Source organism: Triticum aestivum, chromosome 7B, assembly GCF_018294505.1.
Source record: "Triticum aestivum cultivar Chinese Spring chromosome 7B, IWGSC CS RefSeq v2.1, whole genome shotgun sequence".
NCBI classification, from domain to species: domain Eukaryota; kingdom Viridiplantae; phylum Streptophyta; class Magnoliopsida; order Poales; family Poaceae; genus Triticum; species Triticum aestivum.
In genome coordinates, this window is record NC_057813.1 from 423,763,700 (window position 1) to 423,791,392 (window position 27,693).

Below are 27,693 nucleotides of genomic sequence, written 5' to 3' on the forward strand. Positions count from 1 at the left end.
CCTCTCGGTAATGCACATCATATGAAGCCTTGCAAGCAATGTGACTAATGAGTTAGTTGCGGGATGATGCACTACCGGATGAGTAAATAGACTTGCCGGTAACGAGATTGAACTAGGTATGAAGATACCGACGATCGAATCTCGGGCAAGTAACATACCGATGACAAAGGAAATAACATATGTTGACATTGTGGTTCGATCGATAAAAATCTTCATAGAATATGTGGGAACCAATATGAGCATCCAGGTTCCGCTATTGGTTATTGACCGGAGAGGTGTCTCGGTCATGTCTACATAGTTCTCGAACCCGTAGGGTTCGCACGCTTAACGTTCGATGACAATATGTATTATATGAGTTATGTGTTTTGGTGACCGAAGGTTGTTCGGAGTCCCGGATGAGATCACGGACATGAAGAGGAGTCTCGAAATGGTCGAGAGGTAAAGATTGATATACTGGAAGGTGGTATTCGGACACGGAATGGTTCCGGAGTGTTTCGGGAATTTATCGGAGTACCGAGGGGTTACCGGAATCCCCCGGGGGAAGTAATGGGTCTCATGGGCCATAGGGGAGAGGCAAGGCAGACCACGAGGAGGTGGTGCCCCACCATGGGGAGTCCGAGTTGGACTAGGGGAGGGGGTGCGGCCCCCCTTTCCTTCTCCCTCTCCCTCTCCTTCCCTTTCTCCCTCCGTTGGAAGGAAGGGGGCCGACTAGGACTAGGAGTCCTAGTAGGACTCCCCCCATGGCGCGCGCCCTAGGGCCGGCCTCCTCCGCTCTCCTTTTTTGAAAGGTTAGACAGTAACGCGGCCCCCCTTTCCTTCTCCCTCTCCCTCTCCCTCTCCTTTCAGCCTCCTCCCCTCTCCTTCTTTATATAGGGGGCGGGGGGCACCTCTAGGCACATCAATTGTCTTAGCCGTGTGCGGTGCCCCCCTCCATCGTTTACTCCTCCGGTCATATTGTCATAGTGCTTAGGCGAAGCCCTGGGCGGATCACATCACCATCACCGTCACCACGCCGTCGTGCTGACGGAACTCATCTACTCCCTCGACCCTCTGCTGGATCAAGAGCTCGAGGGACGTCATCGCGCTAAATGTGTGCAGAACTCGGAGGTGCTGTACATTCGGTGCTTGATCGGTTGAATCGAGAAGACGTTCGACTACATCAACCACGTTAAGCTAACGCTTCCGCTTTCGGTCTACGAGGGTACGTGGACACTCTCCCCCCCCTCTCGTTGCTATACATCTTCTGGATAGATCTTGCATGAGCGTAGGAATTTTTTTTAAATTGCATGCTACGTTTCCCAACGTGGAGAAGATGAAGGAGGCTATGCTAGCCAAGCATTGGGATGCAAAAAATACCATGGTCGAGAAGAAAGAGAAGCACAAGGAGGAAAGATGGCAAAAAAGGTGTGCATTCGAGGAGCGCAAGCTCTTTCTAGAGGAGCAAAAGAGGAAGGACGAGAGGACCGCCGAGGAGAACCGGTTCATGATGATGAATCCGGAGGGCGGTAAGAGAATTTTGGGAGATGAAAAGAATGGAGATCATGCTCCGGATGAAAATGGAGCTCCAAAATCTTATGACCGGTGGTGGTGTTGGATTTGGAGGGGGGCTTTTCTTTCGGCAATGGTGGTGGTGGCTTCGGCATGGGTGGAGGAGGTGACTTTGGCATGGGAGGTAGTGGTGGCTTCGACATAGGTGGCTTCAACAGGGGTGGTGGTGGCGGTGATGGGGGCGGCTTCGGCATGGGTGGTGGTGGCGGTGATGGTGGCTTCAACATGGGTGGTGGTGGCGGCTTCGACATAGGTGGCTTCGGCATGGGTGGTGTGGCTGTGATGGTGGCTTCGGCATGTGTGGTGGTGGCGGCGATGGTGGCTTCGGCATGGGAGGTGGTGCTTCGTCAAGCCAAGTGAATGGTGGTGATGGAGGTCGAGCTCAATCCCCGGTCCAAGTGAATGGTGGTGCGAGCTCTTCGGTTCAAGTTCATGAAGATGGTGGTGCGAGTTCTCCGGTTCAAGTTCGTGAAGATGGTGGTGCGAGCTCTCCGGTCAATGTGGTTTGCTTATTATTGTATTTGTGGGACGGCTAGCCCTCCGGCACGAAATAGATCCCGCAACACATTTGCAGGACGGGTTTACGCGAACTGTTTCGTCGGAAGGCTCGCTGTCCCATAAATATTTTTTATGGAAGCCCTCAAACGACTTTTTCGGCCCCGCCATTTGCGGGATCCGCTAGAGATGGTCTAAAGAGAAGAAGTTGACCCTACATCCCTCGGCCCCCCACTCTGCTTCGTGGTCAGGTCAGGCTGCTGCCCAAATCGATGCCGCCGCCCAGATGAGCGGCTGTCCCACTCTCGGCCCTGCTTTCCTTTCCGCCGCTACGCCGTGGCCGCCCAGCCCCAGGCCCAGCGGGTGGTGGGTGAGACCTTCCGTAGCATGCATGTATGGCACGCACAAGAACCGGTCGTCGCTAACCAATGCAATGCACATTCCGGTCCTTCCCAAACACTGATCACCAACCTTTATTGGGGCACTAAAAAAAGCAATCGACGAAATGTGTTGTGTGCATCTCAATACACGCAGCGAGATAACAAGGGGTCCTTATTTTCAATCCACTTGTTAGAAATTTTTTTTGTTTGTTTGTTCGTTTTTTCTCGCAGCAATTGTTTGTTGGTCCTACTACAAGAACGGTCCGCCTCTCCCTCTCTATCTCCGATCCCCCTCCGGCGCCGGCGCGCCGCTCCCAACTCCAACCACCGCGTTCCCGTCACTCCGGCCTCTCCCAGCTCCCTCAGCGCCGCTCATGGCTTCTTCCACGGCCACCGCCGCCGCCGTCTTCTCCGCTCTCTCACCGCCGCCCGTGGGTGCCGAGAGGCCGGTTCCCCAGGGCCGCCTCCTCTTCCGCGGCTCCGGCGCTCGCTCCAGCCCCCTACGGATCAATCCCGCCCGACACCACGGACTCTCGCCGGCGCCTAGAGCGGCCAAGGTCTGCCCCTATTTTCCTAGCATTAAGGAATTGCACAAATTTACGGCCTTCTCACTGGTCGGTTCTTGATTGGGAATGACAGGCCGTGGAGGCAGCGAAGGCTGACCCTCTAAATGTCATGATAGCGGGAGCTCCGGCGTCCGGGAAGGGCACGCAGTGCGAGCTAATCAAGGCCAAAGTAAGTTCTTTGGGAATATGGGTTCAGCCTTGTACATGGTTCCCTTTCTTTCATGATGCATTACGTGAACTAAATGATACGCCGCGTGTTGCCGCGGAATTGGATATGTAGTTTCTAAATTTTGTTTATAATACGAATTCAGCCCTTACGATTAAAAACTATGTGAGAAATTTCTGCGTAAGCAAAGAATAAAAACTTAACATGAAAAGTTTTGCATGTCACGATTAAATGTAATGTGATTTAAAACCCACTTAGAATACAGTAATGCATGTTGCATGGTAGAGGATTCTCATACTATGATTGGATGGATGCTAGTGGATCAAGTTAGTAAATCCAATGGTTACAACAATTTTGATGATTTGGAAGCACACATGTTGACATAATTAGAAATAGTGGGGGTCTCTCTCTTAGGTATATAGGATATAGGATTGGGATCTAGCCTTGTGTTATTATGTCATGTGTATTGTGTAATTAGCCTTGTGCATTTACAACAAAATGTGGTAAAACGTTTACGACTAGTTTTCTTTGTTGCGTCAAGTAACTGGCACTGTAATTTGCAGTATGGTCTGGTGCACATTTCAGCTGGAGATTTGTTAAGGGCAGAAATCGCCACAGGCACCGACAATGGGAAGCAGGCCAAGGAGTTTATGGAGAAGGGACAGCTGGTTCCTGACGAGATCGTTGTTAATGTGGGTAATATTTTCTTCGCAATTTCATTAATGTGTTTCAAGTGAACGGTGCTAACACTGAGGAACATTTTTGGGTTACCGCCAGATGGTGAAGGGGCGTCTTCTGCAACCAGATGCTCAGGAAAAGGGTTGGCTTTTGGATGGTTACCCGAGAAGTTATTCACAGGCAATGGCACTGGAAACTCTTGGAATCCGGCCCGACATTTTCATTCTATTAGATGTAAGTGCCCGAGCCCAGCTATGGCAAATTATTGGTATGTGATGCAAATTGTGGGACATAAATGGACCTTGTTGTGGTAAGGTACTAGCAGTACCAATTAAGCTTGAACACTGCCTCCAGACCTTGAAAACTGCTCGTAGCTACCCTTAGCCTAACTAATAGTTTGAACAGGGCAAACACTGCCATTGTGACCAATGTTGGATTTTCCTGAGAAAATGGAGATAAATGCAGTCCCTTTTTTGGTACTAGTTACATAATAAAATCTACTCCCTACGTCCCATAATATAAGAGCGTTTTTGACACTACAACGCTCTTATATTATGGGACGGAGGGAGTACATATTTACCCTTTCAAGAATAAATAAGATCCATAATTTCAAGTTGCGCATTTTAAGTACTTTCTAAGTGTTAACACTGTAATATGGCAATACACGATGTATTTATCATGTTTTCTCTGTCGTGTGGAAACTGGCTGCAATTCAGTAAACAAATTCTGAAATGGAGAGTGTAAGTACTAGCCTTTTTTTGTTCAGTAGGAATATTAGCTCACCCGTCGAAAATGTAGGTTCCGGATGAACTTCTTGTTGAAAGGGTAGTTGGCAGACGGCTGGATCCTGAAACTGGGAAAATATACCATCTAAAGTATTCTCCGCCTGAGAATGAAGAAATTGCATCCAGGCTTACACAAAGATTTGATGATACAGAAGAAAAGGTACATGGTTCCCATATTATTAGTTAAGATAATGACAGCAATCACAGCATACTTTTGCATTTATTATTAGACGTGGTGGAGGTGCTTATTTGTTATTAGTCATGCAGTACATGATGTTACTACAACACATTGTTTTTTGTCTGCTGCTAATTAAAACTAGCTTGACATAGTTATTATCTCACTGTGGACCATATTTCCATGGTGGGGAAGTTGTGCATTTTTATTTTGTATTAACATTCGATAACAAGACTCGGTCACTCAGAATATGGAAGGCACGTGCTGCCTGGTCTAATATGTGTCGCCCAAAGAACAAAGTGGGGCTGGGTATCCTTAACCTGACTGCAGAACAAGGCCATGCTTATGAAGCATATAACAAGCTTTACAACAAGGCTGATATCTCTTGAGTGAGACTGGTTTGGAACTACTACAATGCTTCCTGGCGGTTTATAATTTCCCTCCTCTCCCCACGCCTCTGGTACTGTGCACCCCTTCTGGTGGAGAGATGTCTTTAACCTCTCCCATAAATTTAGGCAATTAGCTTCCTGTTCTATTGCCAGAGGAGACACTGTTCTTTTCTGGAATGATTGCTGGTCTGATCATCTGATGAGGAGAAAATTCCATGGAATTCATGCATTTGCCCTTGATAGTCTTGCCTTGGTCCAGGATGTTCTCAATACTCATGACTCATGAGCCCTTACATCTCTTTCATATTCCCCTTTCCAGGCAGGCTTTCGATCATGAATTCAGAGAGTTTCTGTCCAACATACATTCATGCTCAGTTTCCTGAAGATAATGACTCTTGGTCCTTCTCTTGGGGTGCTAGGCTGCTAGCTTTTCATCCTCTAAAATGTAAAGAGCTCAGTTTCAACACATTCATGCACCTAATAACTCCTCTTGGCTCTGGAATTCCAAATGCACCCTTAAGCCCAAATGCTTTGCCTGTTTTTTTCTGAATGATAGGCTCAATACAAAGGATATGCTTCAACCTCGCCAATTTCAGCCTCCTGGTGGTGTCAGCCGTGCCCTTTGTAACCTGCATACGTCGAGACTAGGGACCACATTTTCTGGCTTTGCAGCTTCAGCTCTTCATGCTGGAACATTATTGGTATTTGTTTTGATCTACCTCAGTTTTCCTTGGATGGGGTCACCTCCAGGGTAAAGCTCAAGATTGGCAACCTTTCTACTTTGAGGTCCTGACGGTGGCTGCTTAGAATATTTGGAAACGAAGGAACGGGAAGATCTTTCATTGCTCCTAGTAAAACCTCCTGGCTGTTTAGCTTCAAAAGGGATCTCTTCCTTCTTTCTTACAGAATGAAGGAAGAGCTTGCCATCCCTCTTAGAGCTTGGCTTGATACCCTTGAGTGTACCCCTTATGGAAGTTGTACGCTCATAGTGTGCAAGACCTTGCACCGATGCTCCAGGATGGTAGAGTTGCTGATGTAGTATGCCGGTTCTTGAACTGCTTGTTATGATGACGGAAGCTTGCACAGAGTGCTGCGTTGAGTACTTGAGTTAGATCACTCTTTCCTGGCCTCACATTTCTCATTGACCGTTTATCTATATATGTGGATTTTATCAAAAGAATCTGATTTTCATGTGTGTGTTCTTCTGTTCTTCAGGTTAAGCTGAGGTTGCAGACTCATTATCAAAATATCGAGTCCTTGGTTTCGATATATGAAGATATTATAGTCAAGGTAGACAATTTATCTCCTTCATACTTAGAATCCTCTGCCTTGTTGGTCAGCTCAAGGCTGATATGCTATTCTAGTTCACGATGTCTATATTCCGTCGAATTACCACATCACAGATTAGTTTGAAGTTGGGGAAAAAGTATAACAAACATATATTTTTTGGATTATGTACTTTTATAAAGTAGAGCCAAGGAACTAAATCATCATAACTTAGTTTCCGTTCAGAAGTTGCTTACCACATACCGTGTGGTAGTCAATTAACATATTTTTGTTCTGCTACCTAGATGGAGTAGCTCTTGTTGTTGTTAAATTCCTTGTTCCTCCATGGCATTCTTTATCCTACTTTTGTTGTCGAGGTTGTGCACTATATAGAGCAACAACAAAAGAACTCACTGAGCAAACATTTCATAATCATTTTGTATCTAGTTACCTGTAACTTTTATGTATCTCTTTCACTGTCATCTGTGGTTTAGGTAAATGGAAATACCACGGTGGAAGATGTATTCGGTGAGATTGAGAAGCTGCTCACTTCCAGCCTTGATAAGAAAACAGAAATGGTGGCTAGCTAACTCATAAGCAGAGAAACCTGCGTGAACCAGACATGTGGCTGAAGCATGATTTTATTCTATTTTTTGAAGACATGCAGGTGACAAAGCATTGATAGGATGATATTTAGAAAAGCCCTTTGTTATTCATGGATGTAAATGCGTCACTGTTTTGTAATGATCTTGACTAGGAATGCATTGATATACAGTGCAATTGGAAGGATTGCCTTGAGTTTGCACTTTTCAGTCTACATTTGTGTTGCACAACCTCATTGCCTGTATTTTGTTTTACTCTGGAGTCTGTCAGGTATTTCTGATGCTAGCTGAGGATTCTTTGTGCGACGATTTTGTAACATTAGAAACCAGAAATCTGGCTGCAGAACTGTATAAGCAAATTGTATACCCAATATTCACAGTATGTGATGGAAAGAAGAACAAACTGAGATAGACATCTCCTTGTGAGCACAACAATCTTTCAATCAACAATTTTTTGCATCCAACACAAATCAGGGAGTGAGACCATGCTGCAAGACAAACCGAGTTCGCAGGGTTGTCGCGGCATATTCTTATTTGTTTGACCCAGACTTTCGACCACATGATCATCTCGTCAGCACTGCATGATTTCAACTACAGCCCGGCCAACGATCTTGCCCTGGTTGAGATCCTCATAGGCGCTGTTTGCCTCTTCGAATTTGCATTTCCTTGATATGGCGTTCTCGAGATTGAAGGCGCCGCTCTCAGCAAGCTTGACTATCTGAGGAAGATCTTGCCTGGCTCTTGCACCATACGAGCCAATGATTTTGACCTGGTTCCAGTAATCACGTTAGCAGCCAGCCAATGTTACACAAAGCAAGCAAGGCAATTCAAGAAAAAGGTAGTAGCATTCAAAATGGATGCAATTGGTATTGCACTAAAAGTATACGAGTAATTTGAGGAAAGGTCCTATGTGTGCCTGAGACAAGGTAAGTTAGAACATATCTGCAGGAACTAGTTTAAGGTCTGGACAACAAACGAACAGTACTGTGATGGAGCTAGATGCATACCTGTCGGCGAACAAGACGGGTTATATCCACCTCGCCTACTACGTTTGTTGCAGCAAGCCCAATCATAACAGCTTTACCTCCATCTCGCACACTTTGGGTGCACTGGGAAAATGTTAATGCCTTGCCAAGTGCCTCCACAGCCACATCCACACCTCTCCCACCAGTAATTTCCTGTGAATAATGAGATCGTTCACATCTGAATGGGAGCACTAGCTAAGACTGAAGAAGCAACATATGGACAACCCATGATCAGGATGAGATATCGAGAAATGCTACCTAAACAAACTGCACTGAGTAGTTTAATACTTTAGACGTTATATGGGTGAACCACAAACTTGTTGTATACCTTGATCCTTTCAACAGCGTCTTCTTTAGCTGCGTTTACAGTGTGGGTTGCTCCAAGTGTTTTTGCATTCTGAAGTTTCTCATCAAGAACATCTACCGCAATGACTTCGGAAGCTCCAAAGGCTCTTGCTATCTGTAAACAGCTGCAGTGTTGGAGTAATGAGGATGCGCCAACATAAGCTACTACTCCAGAGTTTAGGAATGAATTTAATCCTTTCTTCAAGGAAATATCCTTATATCAGCTAACCTTGATCCGACCCCTCCAACCCCAATCACTGCTACTGAATCACCGGCACGCATTTCAGCAGCATGCCTCAAAGCGCCATACGCGGTGAACACAGCACATCCTAGAATGGCTGACTCTGTGTACGGCAACGAGTTAGGAAGAATTGCTAGTGCATTGGCCGGCACAACACAGTACTCCGCAAGCCCGCCCATACTGTACATGTACACTGGTTTTCCTGCAGGTATTGCAATAACATCAGCAACACTACAATAATACTATATTGTGACACTAGCGACAGAGTATGTAAGTGAATATTCTCAAATTACCGTTGCTGCGTAGAAACAGTCGGGTTTCACCATCGTATAGTGTTCCTTTAGCACGATTATACGCAAAGAAAGACTCACAGAGGTCTTCCTGGCCCTGTATCAAACCCATGTACATGGATGAGGTCAAGAAAACAAAGCAGCACTTTCGTAAAGGATGGTCTGATCCAGAGAAGGCGGTACCTTCACACAGTAAAAGCAATTCCCACAGGGCATTATGAAGGCTCCAACAACATGACTGCCAACTGGGAACCTGTTAATTTTTTTAGGGAGGGATAACCGATTAGTTACAGAAAACCACCATCAGGAAGTTGGATAAGTGAATAGCGTTGATGACAGTGCTTCCATGCTTCACCCCTTCAACAGGAGTTGCAAAAATATTTGAGCACTCGAAAAAGGTAATCAGATGGAAATCCAGCATCTATCTGTGCTGTAAATTTCATGCAACTCTCAAGGGGCCAAGCATTCAATCAAATTGAAGCATCTCTAGTCATCATCCTAAGCAGGATTGATTTTCCAAAGAAAAGCCTAACAATAAACAGGTGTTGTCTTTTGTTTTCAGCTGCATCGGTATATACCTATTGACGATCTCAGCGGGCGTGTGCATGCCATGGTCGACAACCTCCCCGGTGATCTCATGGCCAACAACACAAGGGCTGGCGAAAGGGAGTTCGCCTTTCATGACATGGAGATCAGAGTGGCAGACTCCACAAGCTGCACAAGTTAGAGTCCATGTCAGATGAAAACTTTAGGATTAATTCTTCACCCATGGGAGCTGACATCCCATTTGGGGAGTCTTCAGAGTCACAGGATGCACACCCAAGTCAAACGAACCTCACAGGAGCATGCATACTTGTTTAGACAAATTGGGCATATAATCATCCATTCCCCGTCAATAATAATAATTTGTTATGCATTATTGCACAGCATACCTAAGCAGTAGTCAGAGCATCGTTTACTAGAAATTTCTCTTGTAATTAGGGGGGGAGAGGAGGAGAGAACAGAGGGAGTTCATCTAAATCTCTAGCGGGAAGAAGGAAGAGTGGCGGGGAAGGGGGGACCTTTGGTCTTGACGAGGACCTCGCCGGCCTTGGGGCGCGGCATGCGGAACTCCTCCATGGTGAGCGGGCGGCCGGGCTCCCAGAACACGGCCGCGCGCATGAAGCTCGGCCCACCGGACACGTGGTACCCCGAGGCGTCCGGCACCGACGACGACGAGAAGGACCGCCGGAGGGCGCCACCGATCCGGCTGAGGGCGCGGCGGGAGGCGGTGGAGAGGGACATGGTGTGCCTGCCAACGGAACTCTGCAACAACACCAACTACTCTACTCCTTTGCTGTCTTGCTGGTCTATTTGGAGAGACCTTATTAATACAACAACTCCAAGCATTTTTATACCAATACTCCATCCGTCCGAAAATACTTGTCATCAAAATGAATAAAAGAGGATGTATCTCTTTTTGTCCATTTTGATGACAAGTATTTTTTTGTCCATTTTGATGACAAGTATTTTTGGACGGAGATCTTTTCAGTTAAATTTTATATAAGCGGCTGCTCCATCGTCAGAGGACCGATCCGATCGATTAGGACTCTTTGTTTCTAACACATGTTTCTTCAACTGCTACTGCACTTGTTTTTGCATTAGGATTAGCAAAGCAAATCGAAAGACCGATGCTCAACAGGAAGGCAACAGCCGCTCATAGTTTATTCTCGGAGAAAAGACAATAGATCGGCACTGCGGATAAGGATTGGATGACAATTGATACCGGATGCTGATGTCGGTCGTTTTCATCATCATCACTAAACAAACAAACAAACACAGAGGCTGCTAAAGGGAGTGCCAAGTAACTCAACGACAAGTTGCAGCATTGCTTGAAACAATTGGACATGTGCAAATTAATCAACACAATGACACGAGACAATCAATCGTGAATATTATACATACACCTTGTCATCCTTGGTTTACCGGCCCAACCCGTGTCTGTCTGTCTGTCTTAGTCCAATCCTCCTATATCCATCCACAGAGGCCTCCAAGAATGATTGTCAAAAAAATGGACGAATACCTTCTTTTGTACATTTAAGCACCTCATATACACACGATGAAACCAACAATTGACGAATGCTGTAGTAATCTGTACAATCCCTCGGCAGCAGCCGAGCTACTGCACAGCGCCGACGACGCGCAGCTTCTCGTCCCCAATGATCCACCTTGTCAGCTGGCTTGGGTCCTCGGCGAGGGAGCCGCACGACGGGATGATGCTCAGATCTGAACCTATCACCTGGTAGTCGTCCAGAGCGGCTTTCATTTCTGCCTCCACCTGTGCATCGTCTGTAAGTTCAATGTCCATGCTAAGAGCCTCCCTGTAGTGCCCTTCTTTCTCGGGGTCGTGCTCGAAAGGATCCATGACTGGACCCTGCAATGCCAGAGGACATGTAAACAGGTGAGGTTGCATGTTTAGACGGTCGCAGACTGCGTAAGTTCAGCAGGAAGCTTGCTTACCTGGCAAAATTCTGAGTAATGTTTATAAGCACCGCTGTTCTCATCTTGATCGTATAGCAGTGCTCCACTGTACCAGCCATTATCTACATCCGCTGTCGTGAATGCTAGATACCTGCAAAATTAAGGGTTTGGAGGATTTGAAACATATAAGTAAATGGTAGATTGTGGACTTGACATCAGAACACTGCCAAATGATATCTATCTGGACTATCCTGGTACCACCTTCTGAAGTTGTCCTCCTCGCATGAATCTGCCGAGGAGGAAAGCCAGTTCAGTTCCCCACACAAAGACACATTTGTCTCGTCTTTGTTTCCCTCATTCGCATTTTCAACTGGGGTGACTTTTGCCGTTGGAACTGTCTCTGCGTGTTTTCTTTGACCAAACAACCAGTTTGGGCTTTTAAGTTGTATCTCACTGAATCGTAAAAGCAAGCTGTAAGTACAATATCAAAAAAGTAAGTTCAAACATGAATCATGAGTTGAAAAAGAACTACGTACGCGGCATCTGGTGCCATTGCAGAAGTTCCAACACCACCACTTGGCCTTAGATCAGCATCACAATGAAGCCTCACATTCCTTATCGAACTACAGGTTCTTTCTATAAGTTTGTCAAATGAAGTAAGTTTCATCCTTGAGAAGTCCTCTTTACATGCTGGCACAGGGCTCAATGTGGGTCTTGGGCTCATGGCATCTCCAGATCCCCCGGGCACATTATTTCCATGTGGGGAACTGTGAATTAACATGAATGAAACACATTTTATTGCAGGAAACTACACACCAAGTGCCACTCTTTTCATGTTAAGGGGCCAAAATTGCACTGTCATAACCAACTGAAGAATAACCAGGATTCAGTTTACCTAAGATGGTAGCTATCATCACCAGCTGTTGTCACGTGGAGATAGTAATCAGTATCCAGTTCCCAGAGAGCCGGTTTTCCTTCTTGAGGTTGGAAATAACCTAGAAATCTGGTAATATCACAAAACAAATCAACTTCTCAAATTCCACTTACCATAAGAGCCCAATTACTATCTTGTCTGGTTAAGATTTTATGGATGATAAACTCACGTGCGAGACTTACAAATTTATAGCATCTTGTTTCTCACCGTCGGTGTAGGCATTGCTGTAATATCGTTTAATTGATTTCAGAAACTCCCTAGATTGAGTAGTAGCCTTCCACTTCCCTTGCCTCTCGGGGAAAACCTGAGAAGAAACAAGTATATGCAGTTTATGCTCACTGGGAAACAATGAGATTAGGGGGGGAAACAGGGAATTTATTGGCCAGACCAACAATAATGCCATCCGCAGTAGTATATACAAATAGATACAGAGCAGGACAACCAAATTAACACTCCATTGTCCATCCACAATTACATCAACTCTGAAGTAACAACAGGATGCTCCCCATGAGAGTTTTATGGCCATTACAAATTACTCATATCCTCTTGTCAACATAAGATGAGACAACAAGAGATGAAAGTATACTAACCGTATTATGTGCTGCAGAGCCTCCGTACTGATGAGCAAGTGCATCACCCATGCTCTGGTACATTTCCATTAAAGCTGAAGCGATGGTGCTATCTGGGTGGATTTTTGAAACATCTGTCAGTCCCATCGCATGAAGTTGCCTCCCCAAAGCAGCAAGGCCATAAGCATACTGTGCGACATTTGTGCGATCCAGGCAGTCTATGCAATTCGTACGAAGAACTCCAGTTTGATAACAAGGAGCATCACCAAGAGGCTCATGTTTGCTATCCTCTTTTCTCATATCCTGAGAAGCTATAGAACCAAGTGCATCAGCATTACTAGAGAGTCTCGGAAGGTCTCCAGAACTAGCTCTTATTTCAACATCCCTGTGCAATGAAGAAGTAGGTGGGGAATACTGTCATTTTGCAGTTAGTATATGAGTAGAGCCCTTATTCACAACTTTAATAAACCGGTACAGTTGTGGTTCATGATTTTTCCATAAACAGCCTTTTAATCCTTGGTCGAATTCAATTGGCCAGTGATTGTACTTATTTTCTAAATAAACTGGATTGGATTAATATAGACCTTCTTGTTTACCACTTGTCAAGTACTCCCTCCATTCCAAAATAAGTGTCTCAACTTTGTAGTAATTTTAGTATGAAGTTGTACTAGAGTTGAGACAGTTATTTTGGGACGGAGGGAGTATATGCTTGGCAATCTTAGAGGGCAATACATCTGTTTGTTATAAGCTAGTATATCATATATAGTGGTTCAGTTCTATTACACAAGAATTAATATATGTACCTTGCAGTGCTAGTTCGACTAAGCTGGATAGACCTTCTTTTTTGAACTTTTGGCTTCCCACTGTAGTAAAATCCAGTAAGGTCCAGTGCTTCGCTCGCCACACCTCCTAAAACACCCAGCACATTTGCGGACTTGCTGACATAACAGATAGAAAATCATTAGCAGATGAACAGACACCAACTTATGCAGTTCGGAACTTTCAAGAATCGGTATAAAACCTTTTCGCAAATTTATGAAAATCCCAGTGGATGAATCTCAGTTTCCTCTCTTCTGGGACATTCTGATTAAGATATCCAACTGCATTAAAGAATTCACGCCTGAGCATCATCTCCCGTGGCCTTTTTTCAACAGTCTACACACAGAGCAAAAAAACAATAACGAATCATATTGAGGACAAAAGGCAATTGTTAGCTGTACAAACAAATAAAAGTGGGCTAGCAGCTCTGTACCACAAAAGCCGAACATGTAAGCAAGAAGTTACTCAGGAAACCTAGTTGGAAGAACTAAGAGGGAAATTCATCTTTTACAGAAGTAGATTTTACTCAAATGGCATGTAACTTTTGATGTCTTACATATTGTTTCGTAAGAGTACTTGGGAGCGTAAAGAACCACAAAGATGCTGTACTTTAGCAATTAATCTTATGCATAACAGTCAGTTGAGCTACTAAACTTGAGGTCAAATCTACATGATAGATAAAAGATTTGTAAAATTCGTTGGGATAATGACCGTTCTCTGTATCATGCACAGGAATCATTAGTTTCATCTTAAAATTAAAGGGAACGGCAACATCACAGCACAATCATCACTGTCAACAGATGAAAACATTCAGATCCTAAACCAAGTAGCAAACACATACCTTTATTAAATTAAGTATTATGATAGGCTGTCCATATCGCTGAGCGAGATCCTCAAAATGTAACTTGGTTGCTTCATAAGTAGGATCATACCTCTGCACTGCACCAGAATCCAAAGATGAGAATGCACACAAAAAATGTATTTCAAGCTTTTAGAAGCAAGCCCAGATAAGAGATAGGGCAAACATACAGATAAGAGACAACATCTTTTTATGATATGCAGTTGTAACAGATGATCAGATAAGATATGGTCTCACATATGGACATTACCCAATCAAACTATGTCATTTAATTTCACCTATTTGGTTACAAGGTATTTTTTTAGAAAATCTATTTACCAAAAATATCAGGCTTAGGACTAAGTCGGCCAGCCTCTTGTGACCAAAAGAGAGGGATTGATCCTCGCATCTGTACTATTGCGCTCATTCTTCCCTTCCAGGAACCAGCTTCCTCTTCAAATACTATTTGCTCTGTTTCAACATCGTTTGCAACTTTTCCATGGTCATTCACGCCTCTTTTTAAATACCTACAGATACCATGTGGGAGGTAGTAAGTTCTCAATTCAACAAAAAATTCAGATTACTAGCAGAGAATAGACAACATTTTGCTGGCCTCATTTGGCAGAGTGGAGGAAATCGCGTCACCCAAAACAAGAATTTACACATGCATGTGATAATTGATAAGTCAACAGAAATCAAATGAACATAGATTATAGGATAGAAGCATTTATAAATGGACTTGGCTGATATAAAGTGAAAGAAGATCCAAAAATATCCAGTCCTAAGAGCACATGAAACCTACCGTGTACCAGCAAAATGCCGAGATCTTCTCGAAATGAGAATAACATTTAACTCCCTGCCAAATACTGACAGCTTGACCTGGAAAATAAATTGTGGGTTGTGTCACATGGAAAGTTAATAAACAATAGTCGTAACACATCTAATTAAGCACTTAACACAGACCAGCTGCAAGTTGAGCGCTATTGAAAACAAAATCCAGATGATCTGAACAAGAAGCTAATCTAGTAGCAGTGCCCATCAAGCAAGCACTAAATCATAATTTTCAAAGGCCAGTTCAAGTGATAATGGTTTCATTCATTAAGGAACAAAGAGATGGTAACTACAAAGCCCTACTCAACCATCACTAGTCATTGCAAGATCTCGCCCAACTTCTTTTCTCTGATGGAAAGAAACTATCAAACTGAAATGGTAGCAGCTTTTCTGTTAGGTCACAATTGTCTTAGATTCTGTTAAACAAAAATAATTTAATTGAAATATTTTGAGCAGCAAATTGGTATGCATTCTTTATCAAAATTTGTTAGTGGCATCCCCTTCTAATTTTCTCATAAGACCCAGTGAGATAGATAATGCAAAGCTCCAAGTCAAATATGAGTTATATCAGAAATGAAGAAGCAAGCAATAGAAATAGTAATGGTAGCAAAACCAATCTAGATGGCAGACTATTTGCTAGGCATAACCTGCTTAAAGTGTCCATGAACCAGAGCTACACTCCACAGAGCATTGTGGCACTTTGAGCGAATCGGCTCTGTCAGGAAAGTGTTCCATACAAACAAATTTTCATAAGGTGTTTCCTTCATCCCTGCAGAGGTGACATTCTGCTGCAAGCTCTGCATGATTGGGTATGTGTAGCTATAGAAGAAATCCTTTGTGAGATCAACACTGGCCAAAAGCTTCTTGTACCTGTTACGGAGACATCATATTTCACAGCATTTGGTAAATAACCAAATATATATACGTAACTGCCAAAAAAATCAAACTATCGAAGATAACTTGTACCTTAGCTCGTTCTTAGAGGTTGCAACATCTGTCTGTACAGACGAGTGCGGGATGGTGATCATCTGGCTCTCATCTATACAATATATAGCATGGCCACAAATGCAACCGATTTGACGACGCTTGGTGACTAAAATCAGGTAATATGACTCCAAGAACTTGATGCAACCTACATAGCAACAGAAACAAAAACTTCAAGAAACATGACAGGAGTATGTGAGTCCTCTGGCAAAGAAAGCGGCCACCAAATTGCAAAAGAAATATAACCAGGATTCAGAGGTTAATGAATTATCTCTCAGTTTGCATCATTATTATCTACGCATTTCTGCTACCAGCTTCCGACTGTGCAGAAAGCCAGTTGGTATCATTTGTCTCCACAAGGAACTACTCCTAGCAATAACAAATAAGAGCTCCTAGGCGTGAGCTTAAGCGTGCCTAGGCGCTAGGTGACAGCAGGATGTGTAGCCTTAAGCACTGTTCGAGTGCGCTTAAGCGTGCCTAGGCGCCAGGTGACAGCAGAATGTGTAGCCTTAAGCACTGATAGGCGTGCGCTTAAGCGTGTCTACTCATGTGCTTACGTGAGATAGGCGCTAGGAAGAAGCAAACTAAGAATTCAAGCCTAGAGCTTTTCCGAGCCTTGATTCCTGGCAAGGAACAAGGAAGTTGTTGGCAATAGATCCAAGGGACATCTTTCCTCTTTTGGAATTCATAAGCAAACGAAAAAACATGACGGCATCAAGTACACCTTCCTATGACGAGCCAACTGAAACAAAACTAGCAGGGATTGGTTGGAATGAAATCACGGCCAATTTGCAATACAGAGACAATTTATCAACTAAAATAAGTTACCCACACTTCCTGGCATAGTAAATCTGCTGATAAATATTATCATATACCTCCAACTTAATTTTCCAGCACAAAGAAACCACAAAGAATTTTTCAGCAAAAGGCATTGACCAACTAGAGAAAGGCTTTCTGATTTCTGACAAAATAAATCTTATGACACATTCATTTTCTTTAACAGAACAAATTCATCGGGCTTCATTATAATTCATATGAATTAAGAATGAAATTTCCATGGGATCATTAGAGCGAGCTAGGTTAACAATTCAACGCAATCCAATCCAGTGCAATAGGATGAATGAACGAACGAACGTTCTGGTCGGGGCACCTGCGATGCCGTAGGCCTTGGTGACGAAGGTGAGGCCGCCAGTGGAGCGGTTGCCCTCGGCGATGCGCTGGAGCAGGCTCTTGACCTCCTGCTGGGAGTACCAGACGGGGTCCTCGCTGAGGTGGAGCTCCGACGGCTCCGAGCGGTCAATCTTGAGCACCCGAAACCACCGCTTCTCCCGCGAGCTCCCGATCACGTAGAACCTCTGCGAGCACAGCCAATTCCGACGCGTCAATTCAGCAAGCGAGCGAGCGAGCGATTCCGCCGGGCGTGCGGTTGGGAGAAGGGGGGCAATGGATGCTTACGGCGCGCGTTTCGTAGAGGCGGAACTTCTCCAGCGTCGCTGACGCCGCCGTCGGGTCGTCCGCCTCCGCCGCCATCGATCCCGATCGAAGCGCGCAAGGGAAGAGGGGGTGGAAGGGGACGATCGGAAAAGGGAAGAAGGGGGCACTGCGGATATTGTATCTAAACGCTGAAGGCGTCCTCCGCGGAACCCGTGACCATGTTGTCAAGGCGTCCTATTCTCTGCAATGTACAAAGCGTATTGAGAACTGTATCACGTATATTCGCGTTGCATGTTTGGGATTCACTTTCAACCTACGTTTTTTTCTTTTAGGGTAATAGCCAAGCTTTATTCATCAAAAGCCACATGTAGTGGGATACAGTTCAGGTTATGGGGTTGGCATAACCAAACGTGACGCCCCGGACCCAGAGAAAGAGAATGCTTGGCTAATCTATGAGCTTCTAAATTGTTCAAACGGCCTTCAAAACAAAAATTATAGTGAAAAGATGATTGTTGGACCCTTATCTCTTTGATGATTGCTCCATAAGCGCACTTGCTGTCGTTATGGATGGCATTCACCACCTCCTTTGCGTCTGACGCTACGACAAATTGATTTAAGTGAAGATCAGCTGCGAGTGCCAAACCTTCCCGGCACACAATTGCCTCTAGCGTTGTCGGGTCATCCACTCCTCTGATAACTAGAGGCGAGCTTCCAAGGAATGTCCCCGAGCTATCTCTACCTACAACTGCCGTTGTCCCCCGGCTTCCTTTCCTGCACCCTGCATCGACATTAATTTTGGCATAGCCAGTAGGAGGTGCTTTGGGTTTCCTGCTGCTGTTATCTACCACCCTGGGTTCGGTCCTTACCGGCTCCTGTCTCCCATTGATTACCTACGTACTCCTAGATCGCAGGTATTGCATGGTGTTGGCAACTTGGGATACCCTCGTGCGTGCCTACGTGGGCTTCGAGAAGATGACAAATTTAAGTCGTTGATTTTTATTTTTATTTGCGAGGAAGTCGTTGATTTTTTTAAAAAAAATAAACTTTCATTAAACTCTGGGCTTTACCTGGCCATACATCGGGCCGGGCCTAGCCAAGCCCGAGCAAAAAACCAGGCCCGAGCCCGGTCATCGGGCCTATTTTCTGGGCCCAAGCCCGACACGAACGCGTAAAAGCCCGTCGGGCTTTGGGCCGGCTCGGCCTGGCCTTCAGGAAAACACGAAAATGACGGGACCGGGCCCAGCCCGGCCCGGGAGCAGCGTCGGGTCGGGCTTTTTCGGGTCGGGCCGTTCGGGGCGGGCTGCCCATGGCCAGGACTACTCTGGGCACAACAATATCGCTGGCTACCAAAACTGAAACAAACTCTCGCACATCCTCACCCCAAGTAATAGGGGATTCAACCAGACCATGCCCAAACTTTGCTAACTCATGTGCTACTTTATTACATGTCAAGTACAGAAAGTAAAACTAAAACATTGAAATGACACAATACAGCAGCTCCTAGCCTCCCTGATCAGAACTCCGATCTCTGACAAATCAGAATCTCCCCTTACAAGCGCATAAACAAGATTCTTCGAGTCTGATTCTAGCACAACTCGATGCACCCCAATTTCAGTTGATCCTTCAATTGCAGCTAGACAAGCAAGTGCCTCGGCATGAATGGCACTCTTAACATTTGTGAATTTCCCAGCTACAGCCGCTATGACATCACCCTCATCAAAACGTACAACATAACCATATGCACCATCTCCCCTATTCTCATGGAATGCAGCATCAAAATTGATCTTAACATAATCTGCACATGGCCGCTCCCATGTCTGAACCGCATGCCTTGAGGTACCATTAGACTCTTGAACCTTAGTAAAATCCTGCAAATGTTTACAGATATTAAAACAGACCTGGTCAAATGATCTCCATTGCTCTCCTGCATTTACTTTGTCCCGAGTATTCCACCAGTCCCACAGTACAACACCCACCCAAACCTGCTTCTCAAAACTAAGCTTGCATATGGCTTCAACGACAGCAGGCCTAACCTGATCTCTTCCAGATTCATGTCGCGCCACACTTGTTTGACAAACTTGCATTTCAGAAAAATATGACCACCATCCTCATCAAGTCTCCGACAAACCGGACACAAAGTATCAAGATCCACATGCTTTCGCTTAATTGTAGGAAGACTATCATGTGCCAACCGCCATAAGAAGATACGAACTTTAGCTGGCAACTTCATAGACCATAGTTTATTCCACTTAGAAGTATTAACCCATGCGGTCAAAGGCGTCCTTCTGCACTAATGTTGTATAAGGGCATCTTAAAACATAAGCTGCCACCCTTCAGATTTAAAAATAAGTCGTCTTCTAAATTTGTAGAGATTTCTAAATTAATTATTTCATAACTACTCATGGGAGTACTCCTTAGAAGTCCCGATGAATAAGAAAGGATGCTTACGAAAAAAATTGAGAAGGAGATGGCTTATTTTATAAGTTGTCAAAAGAACTGGCTCATAGTATCTGCCCTTCGCAGAGCCAGCAATCCAATGCTTGCCCTTAACCTCCGCTCGTGATACAAACAAAAATTAAATTAGACGAAAAAATATCATGCAAACATGACCATTTCATGCAAACAAACATAAAATCGATGTAATTTACATAAATTGGATGATATTTTGTCTATTCAACTTAACCATGAAAATCAAAGCAAATTTTTAGCGGACAATGACCTAGTATGCCTGGTCAGGTTGGCCGGCGGCCCTTTCGTCGTCACCCATGCCATCGTCGTGGTCCTTCTAGCGGTGGAAGGGCGCAAGGCACTCATGGTCTGGCACTCATGGTCATGGAGGAGCTATTCGGCTTCCTCCTGCGTCGTGGGCAGGGCCGTGCCAGCCAACACACATTGAAAAGTTGGAGCGGACACACAAGCAACACCCCGCCGGGACAAACAAACTGCGAGCCACCCCCTCTCCCGCCGACACATCATCGTCAACCAGCAGCATCACACAACCCAACATGTCGTACGCCAATAGCCGAACAATAGTCAATGCAAGAACCGCTGCAACCGAATGACGGGCAGGAGATCACAATACATGTAGGGCAAGGGGAGAGAAAACGCATAGTGGCAAAGCAGAAAGACAACGCACGCCCAGAGACCATGGCACGATGACTGCAACCTCCTGTTGGACCTTTCCCGGTGAAACCAAAAACACCCGTCGGCCACCCCCGTCTTCCCACCGTCCTTGCCTACCTTGAGTGCGCGTCGATGATCGGTTGGGCAAAAATGGACGATGGGCTGACACCAACCCACAAGGCCGCCGGCGAAGCTCACCCGTCGGCCGCCCCAGGATTCCTGCCGTGCCATGCCTACCTTGAGCGTGTGGCGATGATCGGCTTGGCAAAAATGGACGCTGAGCTGACACCAATCCACTAGAAGGCCGGTGGCGAAGGTCACCCTTCCGTTCGAGGGGAGCAAAGCAAGGGGACGTCGGCGTGCTTCACTGGATGGATGGAAGGAAAGAGACACAACAACAAGAAAAGGATGTATGGAAGACGGTGCTAAAGGTCGGACATAGGAGGCTCTTTTAAGTAGCCCATGGCAACTGATGTTGCATGTCCCATCCTACGAACCCGTCGAGCACAAAGCAAGGTACCGACGCACAGGTGTACCCAGTACACACGACCATGCGGGACAAACATTCGGCTGCCCGGCTCATGCGGGACCACTTTTACATATTTTGACAACAATTTACATCATTTCTATTTGGACTAACCTATTATGAAACCACGGCTAATTAAGAAGCAGTGTTCAGACATAAACAATACTGAAATAGAGCAGAAACCCTAGAGAAAAAGAGGAGGGGAGATCCAATCCCGGAGGGGTTCCCGCACTCCAGGGGCCATGGAGGCAAAGGACCATAGGGGAACCCTTCTCCCATCTTAGGGGAAGGCCAAGCAATAAGGAGGGGGGCCTCTTGCTACTTCTTGAGCTTGCGTTGGTTTTTTTGAAGACGAAAGGGTGATGCAGCAAAGTAGAGATAAGTATTTCCCTTAGTTAAGAACTAAGGTATCAATCTAGTAGGAGGAACACCAAGTCTCCAATGATAGCACCTGCACAAACAAACAAATACTTGCACCCAACACGATAAAGGGGTTGTCAATCTCTTCACGGTTACTTGCAAGGATGAGATCTGATAGAGATAGGTATAAAAGATAAATAAAAGTGCAAAAGTAAATAAATTGCAGCAAGGTATTTTTGGGTTTTTGGTTTTATAAATCTGAAAATAACTAGACAATACCCCGCACGTTGTTGCGGGACATTTGGTTATTAAAATAGATTTGAGAAGATACATACATTGAAAGAATAAAGGCTGGAGAAAGGGAAGGAAAACTGACATTTGGAAACCATATTGCTCAAAAGAAGTGGATAGAAATTGAATGTAATGACAAATTATATTGCGCCTCGTGAGATCTGGTAGGAAACTTTTCTAGTAGAAGAATAAGGGCATACATACGCGGAGCTCGTGAAGAAGTACTAACTGTTACAAAACCTTTTCTTCTACAAATATTTTCTTGCAGAGGGAGTATCATACTACATGTTTTCCTTCTACAAATCTTTTCTTGCAACTAATACTAATCCTATGCATATAGAAAACTGCAATTTAACAAAGTTAGGATATCAGGTTAAGATAAATGGACGTAAAAATTGTCTTGGTACACTTCGGTACAAAAAAACATGTATCACTTTTCTATCATGAGGGAATTGCGAACTGGAATAATTAATGCAAAATTAGACTGCTTTGAGTACAACATAAAAATAGGTCTTGTAGTAAAGGTTTTAAAAAATATGCCATATGCATATACAACATATAAATTGTATGAAATATATTGTAATATGTACAATAAAGAGACGGTGCGATAGAGAAGACTCAAACCTGAAACTTTGCATAATACAATTTATTTTTTTGGAAGAATTTGCATTACCACATGACAAAAGATGACAAAAGGAAATATGACAACTCATTAACATAAAAATACTCTTTATCTTTAAGTAGGGATCTCCATTAGTTCCTGGTCGTTATGGCAATATGCAAACAAAAAATGAAAATCTTCTCGCTTGTACAGGTGGCTAGCTTCTAGAATTTGTTTGTTAAATCACAACTACTAAGTATGCTTCCCTTGCCTCTCCTCTCCTCAATTGGATGTGATTTTCGGTGTAGAGGATGGCGAATCCTATGCATTTGAGATTAGGTCTTCAAACCCAAACGTGTGCATCCAGTTGAATTCAACAACTCTTCTTCATTTATGTGGCCTTTAAAACCGACGACTGCTGAAATCTTATTCTTTTTGTTAAACTACTGCTTTACCAACACCAATGATGAATTTATCTGGAATCTGCATATTCGAATTAGACCAAACACAATGATCCAAAATTTTGACCCTTCCCAAATTCATAACCACCGCTCCCGTCCCCACTCCCTAACCTGGCTGTTCAATCTGCCCCCATACATCCATAGCACCACCACCGAATGGATTCCCACGGTGCGACGACCGATGGTGGAGTGGGAGAGCAGGAGGTGTGTGGCCCGTGTGTTGGGGCTTTATCATGAATATAGGCATCACGTCCGTGACAAGTAGACCGACTCCTGCCTGCATCTACTACTATTACTCCACACATCGACCGCTATCCAGCATGCATCTAGTGTATTTAAAGGAAATATGTCCTAGAGGCAATAATAAAGTTGTTATTTTATATTTCCTTATTCATGATAAAGGTTTATTATTCATGCTAGAATTGTATTGATCGGAAACTTAAATACATGTGTGAATACATAAACAAATACCGTGTCCCTAGTAAGCCTCTACTAGACTAGCTCATTGATCAAAGATGGTTAAGGTTTCCTAACCATGGACATGTGTTGTCATTTGATAATGGGATCACATCATTAGAAGAATGATGTGATGGACAAGACCCATCCGTTAGCTTAGCATATTGATCGTTCAGTTTATTGCTATTACTTTCTTAATGTCAAATACATATTCCTTCGACTATGAGATTATGCAACTCCTGGATGCCGAAGGAATACCTTGTATGCTATCAAACGTCACAACATAACTAGGTGATAATAAATATGCTCTACAGGTATCTCTGAAGGTGTTTGTTGAGTTGGCATAGATCGAGATTAGGATTTATCACTTCGGGTATCGAAGAGGTATCTCTGGGCCCTCTCGGTAATACACATCATAAGAAGCCTTGCAAGCATAGTGACTAAGGAGTTGGTTGCAAGATGATGTATTACAGAACGAGTAAAGAGACTTGCCGGTAACAAGCTTGAACTAGGCATGAAGATATCGACTATCGAATCTCGGGCAAGTAACATATCGATGGACAAAGGGAATTATGTATGTTGTCATAAGGTTCGACCGATAAAGATCTTCGTAGAATACGTAGGAGCCAATAAGGGCATCCAGGTTCCGCTATTGGTTATTGATCGGAGAGGCGTCTTGGTCATGTCTACATAGTTCTCGAACCCGTAGGGTCCACATGCTTAACGTTCGTTGACGATATAATGTTATATCAGTTATATGATTTGGTGACCGAATGTTGTTCGGAGTCCCGGATGAGATCACGGACATGACGAGGAGCTCCTGAATAGTCCAGAGGTAAAGATTGATATATAGGATGATGATATTCAGACACCGGAATAGTTTCGAAGTGCACCGGAAGGGGTTCCGGACACTCCCGGGTGGTCTATGGGCCTAATGGGCCAAGGGGAGAGACACACCAGCCCACAACGGGGCTGGCGCGCCCCTCTCCCTGGCCGCTGGCCCTAGGGAAGGAAAGGGGGAGGGCTAGCCCCTCCTGCCTTCCCCTCCACATGGGAGAAAGGAAAGGCGGGGCGCCACCCTCCCCTGCCTTTCCCCACTCGCCTAGAAAGGCAAGGGGGCACGACAAGGGACAGGACCCCAAGTGGGATTCGGCCCCACTTGGGGCGCCTCCTTGGCTGCTCCTCCCTGCCCCCACCTATATATATGTGGGAGGGGTTGCACACAAGACCACCACAATTGCTTAGCCATGGGCGGCGCCCCCCTCCACAGTTTCATTCCTCGGTCATATTTCTTAGTGCTTAGGCGAAGCCCTGCGGAGATAGCTTCACCATCACCGTTACTGATAACCCACAAGTATAGGGGATTGCAACAACTTTCGAGGGTAGAGTATTCAACCCAAATTTATTGATTCGACACAAGGGGGGCCAAAGAATATTCTTGAGTATTAGTAGTTGAGTTGTCAATTCAACCACACCTAGATAACTTAGTATCTGCAGCAAAGTGTTCAGTAACAAAAGTGGTATGATAATAAAGGTAATGGTAGCAAAACTAAAGATAAATGTTTTTGGGTTTTTGTAGTAGTTGTAACAGTAGCAACGGAAAAGTAAATAAGTGAAGAACAATATATGAAAAGCTCGTAGGCAATGGATCAGTGATGGATAATTATGCCGGATGTGATTCCTCATGCAATAGTTATAACATAGGGTGATATAGAACTAGCTCCAATTCATCAATGTAATGTAGGCATGTATTCCGTAAATAGTCATACATGCTTATGGAAAAGAACTTGCATGACATCTTCTGCCCTACCCTCCCGTTGCAGCGGGGTCCTTACGGAAACTAAGGGATATTAAGGCCTCCTTTTACCGGAACAAAGCATTAGCACATAGTGAATACATGAACTCCTCAAACTACGGTCATCACCGAGAAGTATCTCGATTATTGTCACTTCGGGGGTTGTCGGATCATAACACATAATAGGTGACTATAGACTTGCAAGATAGGATCAAGAACACACATATATTCATGAAAACATAATAGGTTCAGATCTGAAATCATGGCACTCGGGCCCTAGTGACAAGCATTAAGCATAGCAAAGTCATAGCAACATCAATCTCAGAACATAGTGGATTCTAGGGATCAAACCCTAACAAAACTAACTTGATTACATGGTAAATCTCATCCAACCCATCACCGTCCAGCAAGCCTACGATGGAATTACTCACGCACGGTGGTGAGCATCATGAAATTGGTGATGGAGGATGGTTGATGATGACGACAGCGACGAATCCCCCTCTCCGGAGCCCCGAACGGACTCCAGATCAACCCTCCCGAGAGAGATTAGGGCTTGGCGGCGGCTCCGTGTCGTAAAATGCGATGAAACTTTCTCTCTATTTTTTTTCTCCCCGAACGTGAATATATGGAGTTGGAGTTGACGTCGGTGGAGGTCCAGGGGGGCCACGAGATAGGAGGCCGCGCCCTAGGAGGGGCGCCCCCCTGTCTCGTGGACTGGCTGTGGCCCCCCTGGCATTAGTTCTTTTGCCAAAAGTTCTTATTAATTCCAAAAAGTGCCTCTGTGGATTTCCAGGACATTCCGAGAATTTTTCTTTTCTACACATAAAACAACATCATGGTAGTTATGCTGAAAACAGCGTCAGTCCGGGTCAGTTTCATTCAAATCATGCAAGTTAGAGTCCAAAACAAGGGCAAAAGTGTTTGGAAAAGTAGATACGTTGGAGACGTATCAGTTAACACGCCGTCCTGCTATCGGAACTCATCAACTACTTTGCCGGCTTGTTGGATCAAGAAGGCGAGGACGTCACTGAGCTGAACATGTGCTGAACGCGGAGGTGTCGTATGTTCGGTACTCGATCGGTTGGATCGCGAAGAAGTTTGACTACATCATCTGTGTTACCAAACGCTTCCGCTTACGGTCTACAAGGGTACGTAGACACACTCTCCCCTCTCATTGCTATGCATTTCCATGGATATATCTTGCGTGTGTGTAGAAAAAAAATGTTTTCCATGCAACGTTTCCCAACAGTGGCATCCGAGCCAGGTCTATGCATAGATGATATGCACAAGTAGAACACAAAGAGATGTGGGTGGTGATAGTCGTACTGCTTACCACCAACGTCTTATTTTGATTCGGTGGTATTGTGGGATGAAGCGACCCGGACCAACCTTACATGTCCATGCATGCACATGAGACCGGTTCCACTGACTGACATGCAACTAGTTTTGCAAAAGGTGGCTGGCGGGTGTCTGTTTCTCCTACTTAATTTGACTATGGCCGGTCCTTGAAGAAGGTTAAAACAGCAAACTTGATCATCACCGTTGTGGTTTTTGCATAGTTAAGAATGGTTCTTGCTAGAAGCCCGTAGCAGGCATGTAAAACTTGCAACAACAAAGTAGAGGACGTCTAACTTGTTTTTGGAGGGCATGTTGTGATGTGATATGGTCAAGATATGATGTGATATATGTTGATGTATGAGATGATCATGTTTTATAATATCGACAACCGGCAGGAGCCTTAGGGTTGTCTCTTAATTATTGTATGAAATGCAAGCGCCATGTAATTGCTTTACTTTATCGCTATGCGTTAGCAATAGTTGTAGAAGAAATAGTTGGCGAGACAACCCCAACGCAACAATGGAGATCAAGGTGTCGAGCCGGTGACGATGGAGATCATGACGATGCTTTGGAGATGGAGATCAAAAGCACAAAGATGATGATGGCCATATCATGTCACATATTTTGACTGTTTGTGATGTTTATCCTTTATGCATCTTATTTTTCTTAGAACGATGGTAGCATTATAAGATGATCCCTTCACTAAATTTCAAGATGAAAGTGTTCTCCCCAAGTATGCACCATTGCCAAAGTTCGTCGTTACGAAGCACCTCGTGATGATCTGGTGTGATAGACTCTACGTCCACATACAACGGGTGTAAGACAGTTTTGCACATGCAGAATACTTGGGTTAAACTTGACGAGCCTAGCATGTACAAACATGGTCTTGGAACACTGGAGACCAAAAGGTTGAACATGAGTC

General features: G+C 44.6%; 3 protein-coding genes across 4 annotated transcripts; 1 reads left to right on the top strand and 2 right to left on the bottom strand.

The window, feature by feature from the left end:
* Nucleotides 1–2,492: 2,492 nt before the first annotated feature.
* Nucleotides 2,493–7,265, top strand: LOC123156879 (adenylate kinase, chloroplastic). Its single transcript, XM_044575074.1, has 7 exons — nucleotides 2,493–2,980; nucleotides 3,063–3,158; nucleotides 3,719–3,847; nucleotides 3,933–4,067; nucleotides 4,632–4,778; nucleotides 6,398–6,472; nucleotides 6,943–7,265. Exons 1-7 carry the CDS (start codon nucleotides 2,798–2,800, stop codon nucleotides 7,036–7,038), a joined length of 861 nt encoding a protein of 286 aa, XP_044431009.1. The 5' UTR covers nucleotides 2,493–2,797; the 3' UTR covers nucleotides 7,039–7,265.
* Nucleotides 7,266–7,364: 99 nt separating this feature from the next.
* Nucleotides 7,365–10,318, bottom strand: LOC123156878 (alcohol dehydrogenase). Its single transcript, XM_044575073.1, has 8 exons — nucleotides 10,013–10,318; nucleotides 9,530–9,665; nucleotides 9,135–9,204; nucleotides 8,955–9,048; nucleotides 8,650–8,863; nucleotides 8,404–8,545; nucleotides 8,058–8,228; nucleotides 7,365–7,819 (listed from the first exon to the last, which is right to left on the bottom strand). Exons 1-8 carry the CDS (start codon nucleotides 10,233–10,235, stop codon nucleotides 7,622–7,624), a joined length of 1,248 nt encoding a protein of 415 aa, XP_044431008.1. The 5' UTR covers nucleotides 10,236–10,318; the 3' UTR covers nucleotides 7,365–7,621.
* Nucleotides 10,319–10,799: 481 nt separating this feature from the next.
* LOC123156880 (phosphatidylinositol-3-phosphatase SAC1) lies at nucleotides 10,800–18,053 on the bottom strand. Of its 2 annotated transcripts, XM_044575075.1 has the most exons (16): nucleotides 17,842–18,053; nucleotides 17,537–17,741; nucleotides 16,369–16,534; nucleotides 16,050–16,272; nucleotides 15,374–15,450; nucleotides 14,911–15,098; nucleotides 14,575–14,672; nucleotides 13,936–14,069; nucleotides 13,718–13,852; nucleotides 12,936–13,299; nucleotides 12,528–12,649; nucleotides 12,307–12,414; nucleotides 11,948–12,178; nucleotides 11,673–11,864; nucleotides 11,451–11,562; nucleotides 10,800–11,364 (listed from the first exon to the last, which is right to left on the bottom strand). In XM_044575075.1, exons 1-16 carry the CDS (start codon nucleotides 17,914–17,916, stop codon nucleotides 11,110–11,112), a joined length of 2,685 nt encoding a protein of 894 aa, XP_044431010.1. In that variant the 5' UTR covers nucleotides 17,917–18,053; the 3' UTR covers nucleotides 10,800–11,109. The 2 variants fall into 2 exon arrangements, with proteins under 2 accessions (XP_044431010.1, XP_044431011.1); XM_044575076.1 differs by lacking the exon at nucleotides 17,842–18,053 and having other exon boundaries at nucleotides 17,521–17,741.
* Between the last annotated feature and the right edge of the window lie 9,640 nt (nucleotides 18,054–27,693).

Coding starts and splice junctions, on each gene's coding strand:
- LOC123156879 (XM_044575074.1), top strand. CDS start 2,798: ATGGCTTCTTCCACGGCCACCGCCGCCGCCGTCTTCTCCGCTCTCTCA. Junction 4,068..4,631: donor ACATTTTCATTCTATTAGAT/GTAAGTGCCCGA, acceptor TCGAAAATGTAG/GTTCCGGATGAACTTCTTGT. Junction 6,473..6,942: donor ATGAAGATATTATAGTCAAG/GTAGACAATTTA, acceptor TCTGTGGTTTAG/GTAAATGGAAATACCACGGT.
- LOC123156878 (XM_044575073.1), bottom strand. CDS start 10,235: ATGTCCCTCTCCACCGCCTCCCGCCGCGCCCTCAGCCGGATCGGTGGC. Junction 9,666..10,012: donor GGTCCTCGTCAAGACCAAAG/GTCCCCCCTTCC, acceptor TAACTTGTGCAG/CTTGTGGAGTCTGCCACTCT. Junction 9,049..9,134: donor ATTGCTTTTACTGTGTGAAG/GTACCGCCTTCT, acceptor GGTTTGATACAG/GGCCAGGAAGACCTCTGTGA.
- LOC123156880 (XM_044575075.1), bottom strand. CDS start 17,916: ATGGCGGCGGAGGCGGACGACCCGACGGCGGCGTCAGCGACGCTGGAG. Junction 12,650..12,935: donor GCTCTGCAGCACATAATACG/GTTAGTATACTT, acceptor GTTTCTTCTCAG/GTTTTCCCCGAGAGGCAAGG. Junction 12,415..12,527: donor AAACAAGATGCTATAAATTT/GTAAGTCTCGCA, acceptor TGATATTACCAG/ATTTCTAGGTTATTTCCAAC.